The sequence below is a fragment of the Pezoporus flaviventris genome, unplaced genomic scaffold (assembly GCF_033815535.1).
Source record: "Pezoporus flaviventris isolate CSIRO_AGI_PZ_B2104156 unplaced genomic scaffold, CSIRO_AGI_Pfla_v1 ptg000036l, whole genome shotgun sequence".
Classification (NCBI taxonomy): Eukaryota; Metazoa; Chordata; class Aves; order Psittaciformes; family Psittacidae; genus Pezoporus; species Pezoporus flaviventris.
Window position 1 is genome coordinate 25,631,951 of NW_026892584.1, and position 7,790 is coordinate 25,639,740.

Genomic DNA, 7,790 nt, shown 5'->3' on the forward strand with positions numbered 1-7,790 from the left:
TAATAGCAGCATTTATTAAACAATGAACAAATTTATTTTCTGTATGGTATCTTGACAAATACATGAGCTTGCCTATTTATATATTTAACATGGAGTGTTTCATTAGGAGTATCAGCATCTGCTTGGTACATATATGACTCCCTCGGGTTCTAATTATCTTCAGTAATTAAAACTTCATATTAAAAGAACTATGAATTCTGTTGACAGCAGCAAATTGATAAACAGTGTTAACTGATAACCTGCTTTTGGTTTATTGTAGAATTTAAGTCCCTCCCATTGCTATTATTAATCATTAATGACAACCAGTTACCAATAAACCTTTAGTATGTCTTTGAATGATTGGTGCTTTTGCATCTGGAATAGTAGTCTTAGATGCCAAGTGAAAAATCAAACTGACTTACAGTAACTACTAGACTTTTAATTCTGGAGACATAAGTAGAAATGATTCTATATGGTCTGTGATACTGAATGTCTACCACTGCAGATGCCTGAAGTAATGGCATTGAGATGTCCATCTATGATATAGTGCAAATTATTTCTAGTCTTTTTAGTGACATTTTCAGCAGGTTGAAAGTAGCAGCTGGCAACTGAAGAACCCATGAAATGCAAGAACACTAGTTAGCTGATTCTCTACCCCTATAGTTACAAACAAGTGTGAGGAATGAAGGTAAACAACCACCACAGCCTTCCTATAAGCCACTAGTATAAGAACCCAGAATTTTCAAACAGCTGATCCCCATTGAGTACCATACCACTTTAATTACTTTCCTCTATAAACAGTGGGACAGCACTTTTTTAGTTTGAGTTCTGCTCTAGATGCTTCCTAGAACTGTCTATTTATTCAGCTACAACTGATCTGAACTAGCATTTGCGGTACCTAGAAAGATCTGAATTTCATGCATCTTAAGCTCAAGTATAACAGCTGCCTGGTTATTGCATTTATAATCCATAGTTTGCTAGCTTTTAGCAGCTCCCTAGAAAAGGCTTGGTCTATTACAAACTTCAGACCTTCCCTAGAGATTACAGAGGGTCTTGCCTACCATGAAACTGGACAACATACACTTCTTCCACCACAGAATGTAGTTACAACAATCAAAGGTGCTATGTTAATACATTAGCTTTCCTAGTTAGCCTGTTGTATGCTAGTCTATACAAAGTAGAAACTGCTTCACTATCACAAGGCAGTCTCACACTTCTGAATGAACATGGTTAAGTTTCTGCTGTGATTCATTTGAATGTATAAAGCCTGAACCTGCCAACAGGAAAGTCTCACAGCAGAATTCATTAAAAGTTTTAACAAGATCTTTTCATGCTTACCTACAGCAAGACATACACTGTTATGCAGATCTTCTAACAAGTAGTATCTAGCAAACCCCTATGACCTCAAGAGTCTTGGTGATGTCTTTATATGTTCTTGCAGGCCTAATCATCTTCCTGCACATGCTCCTGACTGAAGTAAGTTGTAGGTAGCTAGCAATTAAAAACAACTACATTAATACTGAGTTTATGCACAAGCCACTATAGATGACCTTAGCCATAAAATTTTCTGACACTAAAAATGGTTGTTAATTAGGTAGGAGGAACTGTTTAACTGTGTAGAAGTAAGTTCTCTCCTGCCCCATATCATTTCTACAGAGGAAGTAAGCCTCCAGTGAACACCACTAATGAAGGGGTTCGGTTTACTTGCTAATGGCTTCCTCAGAATAATACAAAAGCAATTGCTGCCTCATGGTTCAGAGTGAACAGAGGAAGGCAGCAGTTGGGCATTCATGTGAGGCGACACAAAACATTAGTTCTTTAATGCAGTTTAGGCTTTTATTCTGTTCTCCTGACATGCCTCCTGTCTTCCATGTGTGCTGCTTTGGTAACTGAAATGTTTTGATGAAAACTTTTGATTAGATGTTTTTTACCATGTGGACATGAATACTTTGGTATAGAATAATTTCATACCAAGATGCAAGGATAGTGTTGTTAATTTGTTGAATATTTATTATATATTTTGAAATTGTGCTGCACACTGCTATAATTTACAAGCTACATACAAGGCTGAACCAAGATACAGAATCCACACACAAAGGATTTTTAAGGTTGACACCCAGATTTGAATGTGCTCTACATCTTCTGTATCATCACCTGAAATTTACCTGCAAAGAAAAAGAGTCAGATCAAAGTATCAACATTGGTTTTTTTTAAAGCAATTTAGCATTAAACTCCATCTGAACTGCTTTTTTATTTATTTTTTTTTTTTAAGTTGATCCATTTCTCACATCACAACAGTTTTGTCAGCTAAATTTAGAATTCATGCAAAGACTGTGGAAAGTTTTTAATCCACCTTAAGCAGCTTGGGTAGTTACAATAGCGTTCTCATTCTTTCTTAATGACTTCTGTAGAGAAAGCTGTTCTGGTTGTTTTTATCTTCACTTGTTCAAATGGCCTTCTGGACATCCATCCTTATTCATCTGATGCTTAAATATAAATGCAACTTTTCTAGTTTTGCTTTCCACTCAGTATCATGGAGGTTCACCTCCTGTCAGTAATTTCTAAATACTAAAGCATTTAGTGACAAGCTGTACCCAGAAGTTCATAATGACTCCTATGGCCCAGCAGCTTCAAACTAATCCCACCTTGAAAAATGCTTATACAGTGATGAAGTCAATAAGAAAAGTTACCAAGTAAGCTAATAATTGAATACTCCAAAAACTACTTACATGCAGGCATTGATGAAACTTCAGCTGTTACAATACTCTTTATTCCCAAATTTGATAGGCCTCCTCTGATTAGTCCACAGGTAAATGCTAAATACTAAACATAAAGTTGCATTTTTAATAAATGTGAAGGTTGAAGCTTGTTCCTAAAGATGAAACTAAGTACTCAAGAACAAGACATAGCACTTGGACAACATAAAACTATGGAGATTCTGTTACTGTGCTCAAGAGACTTCCTCATCTCCAGCAGATGAAAGCTCTGACACATGGTGCAGCAGAGCTCACAATACAGAATTGTCTTGTTAGAGACACTATCTTGAGTAGCTTGTTTCTGTTTCCACTATACCTGTCGGAACTTCATATACTTAAAATTATTATTCCCAAGACGTGGCTAAATTAGCAACTGGTATTAAAGTCAATGAAGGAGAAACAGTCCAAGACAGCATTCTTGCACAGGCCATGTCTTAGAATACAAAGGCCTACAGGTATCTAGAATATATGCTGCAAACCAGAAGAAACATCTTGCCAAACACCAAGAAAAATAAACCCAAGGACAGTAGCCTGCAACTGCGATGACTATGAAGATTAAGAGGCCATAAAATGGAACTGAATGCCCCATTTCTTACATCTGCCTGCACCAAAGTGCTGTATAAGAGTTTCTGCAGAAGCATTGATTTTACTGACCTAAACTATTACTCAGCATCTACACTCAAAACCATTTTTAATTGGTGGAAGATCTTTCCACATGTTCATATAATCTCAGAAGCTTGTTCTAGGTAACAAATAGCATCTTCCAATTATGTTTTGGAAATTTAAAAAAAAAAAAAAAAGCTTCAGAAGGCATATGTTTTCCAAAGAGAAAGAATTTGTGTGGTGGTGGCAGACCAACTCCTACCATCAAGTAACTCAAACATGATAACAGCAAGTTTTACAGCAACTATGACTATTTCTTGAGCCATAAATCAAATCCAGTGTTCCAAAACGAGGTGCATTTCTAAAAGCTCAGGTTTTGGAGACTGAACTTTGGCTGCCCTTTTGAAGAGTTTGCATCGATCCAGTTACATAAAGTTATCACTAATAAATCAAGGTAATTCAAACTGGTAGATCTCAAAGATAAAACTGAAGGGTACCTTTGGTGCATGTTCTAAATACTGCTTTCCTGCAGACATTTGTGTCAAGAGACGAAATTTATTGTCCTGAAGGACATAAATACCCTATTAAAAAAAAAAAAAAAGCTTTTTTTAGTTGCATATGCAGTAACATGTAATCAGCATTTTATGTGATTTGATTTGTAGATGCAATATAAATGTCCGCAGGTTGAAAAATCTAAAAATGCAATTTTAGATTAAGATATATGTGATTTAAACGGTAGTATTTACTTATATGAAATATCAAAAAAAAAGATACTTGTGAGTTTACAACAAACCCCCTACATAATAGTATGATTAGTTAACCCTAAAAACACATCTGTTTACATTTTTGGAAGAGTCCTTCTGGTGCTCAGAAACAATAGCTCCATATTAGAAGGTCTTTGTCAATATACCAAATGCATGCTGATTTTTACATTCAAATCTTAATTTTCATTCTTATTCTCAAATTCAGTGAGAATTATCTTCTTTAATAGTGATATGGGCAACAACACCCAACAGATGATCAAATTAGAAGTCTGGTATTTTCTATATTACAATTTTGTGCCACAATATGCATTTTAATAAATTACGTATGAACACACAGTATAGCTTCTTCTACACCTGTTATTTTAATTTCTTTGTTAATGACTGTGCTACCTTGGAACTTCATAACCCTTCAACTTAGATTAAGGCTGCATATGCAATTGAGACCTAAGCTAAATACTGCAGCTTTCTTTGAATTCAAAACCAGATTTCTAAGGTAATAATTATCTTAAAAGTTATTACTTGGTAAACTGCTCACTGAAAAATAAAACCTATTTTACTTGGCACGACCCTTGTACAAATTCTCATGTTTCAATTTTGATATAATGGGAAAATGGCCATAAGAAAGTCATTCAAAAGGAAGAAGACTGTTTAGCAAAATTATTTTAATCTTGCTGCAAGAACTGTGGCTGTTGATGCAGGAAAGGACATAGATACAATGCAATGTCACCAACATGTAAATTTGGGAACTTTTCCACCGTTCCTTTTATAAGTTGAGTGCAACTGCTGAAAGCCCTAACTACTCCTCAAAATGAAAACCAAACATACTTCAAGGCAGCCATTCTGTTTAAATACATGTTAAGACAGCAATATCATTTTCTCAAACTAGTTTTCTACTAAAATTTATTGGGAAATAACATTAAAAGTTCCTGTTTAAGTGTTAATCAATTGTAACCATTACTCTCCTGTGAGTTTGTAGCTCTGCAGCACAGCATAGGAAATTCAAAGCATTTAGTCTTTCCAAACAGGGTGGCAATAAAGACAACACAAGCAATTACTAACTTGTGTTCTGAAGCTACATGCTAACATGAACCTTAAAAACATACTTTTAAAACAGTTTATTATAATTCTAGACTAAGGAAAACAAAAATGTGCTACTAACTCAAAACTCTTACTGATTCTGCAAGTTAAATCTTACTCTACAGCATTAGTACCTGATGATTAGTCCTTAGGTTATCTATTTGTTTTCTGAATACAGTTGTCCAAAAATCTTTGCAAATGAACTTCATGATATCTAGTTCATCCTTGAATCTGGCAGTATCTTTCGTAAACCTAAGAGATAAGCGAGAAATATATCAATAAGGAAGGTATGCACAACTTGACCAATTAAACAGGAAAAAATGGTACTATGCACATTATTTTTGAGGCCATTATAGAAATTAGTTTTTCAGCATGTTGTGCCATCACTTTGTATTCCTCAACTATTTTAACTTAAGAGCGAGTGTTAATACCTGCAACATGACAGCAGAATAAATGTTTTAATTATTTGACTAGTAAAGAGTTGAAGTACAGAAAGATGCAAAGCACTGCATCAGTTTTATCTTCAACTAAACGACTAAATAGAAGATAAACAAAAAGATCACCTACTGCTTCAAAGGAGTCCTTCAAATGTGCAAAAAAGCACTATCGCAGAGGAACAAACATGTGAAACTTGTTCCCATTTCCCAAAAAGGGATCTCTAGCTTATTTCAGAATTCTCTCCCTTTATCCTCCTTAAGGGTCTTTACCTGACACTAAAGCACCACTCTGTAAAATGAAAGCATGATTTCAGAAGCTCAGAGTCTCCACACCACCTCTGAAGGAGGGTGCTGAAGTTGGATGTGCATCCCCAAAGCGCCTGGGGAAACAAGGAGGCAACGTGCTTGGTTTCAAAGTTCCAATGACTCAGAGTGTTTTCGAGAAACACAGTAGCCAATCGCAAAATTACATTTATGAAGAAGAAAACTATGAAACATCCCAGAAACAGGAAACATACCAAAGTAGGTCTACAAAAACTGCAACTAAAAGGGATTGTAAGCATTAACAGTAACCATACACTTTGACTCCGTTTTCATGACAGGAAGCGCTGCAAAAATACATACTCCAAAACTTCCCTGTGGTATTCAAACACAGGTCCCCACAAGAATGAGATGCCAAAAGACAGGATGGCAGGTCTAGTAAGAGGAGCACACCCGCATCATAGCCCTCTGTCCGCTCAGGGGAGCCGGCAGCTTTCCACCGAGCTGGCGAACCCTGCCCGGACCCAGCAGACCGGGAAGAAAGGGGCAGGGGCTCCCGCAGCGTAACCCCCCAGAAGACAACAGCGCCCGCTGGCGGGGGAGCAGGAAGAGGGGCACTGCAAGGGGCCGGCCGCGGCGAGGACTCACCTCTCGATCAGCCCCTGCCCGACACGGAAGCCCATGCTCTCTAGCTTAGTGGTGCAGCGGCCGTTCTCCTGCAAGAGACAAGGCGCCGCCGTAGCGTTAGCCGCGGCCGCTACCGGGCGGCTCCCCGGGCGGCCCTTGTCCCACTCACCCCTTCACCCTGCTCGGCGGCGCGGTACAGCCCCGCCACCATCTCGTTGTGCAGCAGCAGGAACAGCGCCTCGTCAGCCATCTCCGTTCCGCAGCGGAGGCCCTCGCCCGACGCCGCCTCAACGGCCAGCTGCCGCCAGAGCCGGTACTGCCGCCATCGCCGCACCGCCCCTTCCGGCTGCACAGCGCGGCCGGCTGAAGAGGGGCAGCACAGAGGCAACGGCCGGGATGGCACTCCCGGACGGGGAGCCGCTTGGCGTTCCCACCCGCCGCCGGCTGAAGCCTCTCCTGAGGCAGAAAACGGGCGTTTACGTATCGGTTTCCCGAGCCCGCTGCCTGGGGCGGTGGCGCGAACCGAGACTCCACAAGCGAGTGCCCTGACGGGGACTGAACCGGGGCGGGGGGACAAACTCGTTTCTTCCCTGCGGAGCTGCCCCTTCCCGCCTCACTCCTGAAACCGGGAGGGACAGACGGGCGTGGGGGTTTACTGCCTTCAGAACGTCACTCGCTCATTCGCCTTCCCGCCGCTGCACGGAAAGGCACCGGCCGCCTCAGGGGAGAAGCGCAGCGAGACACCGGGGATAACGCCCGGAGACGGGGTCCTACAGCCGCTGAGCGGAGAGCTGGCTGGGGAGGCCAGCACCGCGCAGCCACGGGAGACGGGATGGGTGGCAGCGCCCAAGTCGCTGCTCCCGGGCCCGCAAGACACCGGACAGCCCGCCGGCTTTGCGTAACGCCGTCGCCTATTGGCTCCCCTGGCACGTCGGCGAATGTAGCAGGGCGGTGATTGGCCCCTATCTAAACCGCCCGCGTGCTAGCTCGTCGGCCCCATAGCGGGTGGAAAAGTAGGATGTGTCCCAGGTGGGTGAGGATAAAAGTCCTCGAAGTGGCTTTCTGATTGGGCTGCAGGCAAATGACGAATGTGAATGCTCATTAGCTCCGAGCGACGTCACTCCGGCGGCACCTGTGGTGATTCGCGGAGATGGCAGGCAAATGTTTTCGCTAATTGGCAGGCTGGGGTGCCGGTCTGCTTCTGGCCCCCGTGATTGGTGAACGCCGTGGGGAGCATTTTCCACGGGACGTGCCCTTTCCTCTGGTGCCCGATTATTGGCTATCGG

At 41.5% G+C, this 7,790-nt stretch overlaps 1 protein-coding gene across 1 annotated transcript; it reads right to left on the reverse strand.

The window, feature by feature from the left end:
• Window positions 1-1,968: 1,968 nt before the first annotated feature.
• Window positions 1,969-6,839, reverse strand: TRAPPC6B (trafficking protein particle complex subunit 6B). Its single transcript, XM_061463555.1, has 6 exons — window positions 6,674-6,839; window positions 6,526-6,593; window positions 5,314-5,431; window positions 3,836-3,919; window positions 2,709-2,802; window positions 1,969-2,144 (listed from the first exon to the last, which is right to left on the reverse strand). Exons 1-6 carry the CDS (start codon window positions 6,752-6,754, stop codon window positions 2,113-2,115), a joined length of 477 nt encoding a protein of 158 aa, XP_061319539.1. The 5' UTR covers window positions 6,755-6,839; the 3' UTR covers window positions 1,969-2,112.
• Window positions 6,840-7,790: the final 951 nt, after the last annotated feature.

Excerpts from the sequence above, each read along its gene's own strand:
- TRAPPC6B (XM_061463555.1), bottom strand. The coding sequence starts at position 6,754 with ATGGCTGACGAGGCGCTGTTCCTGCTGCTGCACAACGAGATGGTGGCG. Across the intron at positions 6,594-6,673 it reads CCGCCGAGCAGGGTGAAGGG|GAGAACGGCCGCTGCACCAC; the intron begins GTGAGTGGGACA and ends TGTCTCTTGCAG. Across the intron at positions 5,432-6,525 it reads GGGCAGGGGCTGATCGAGAG|GTTTACGAAAGATACTGCCA; the intron begins GTGAGTCCTCGC and ends CTTATCTCTTAG.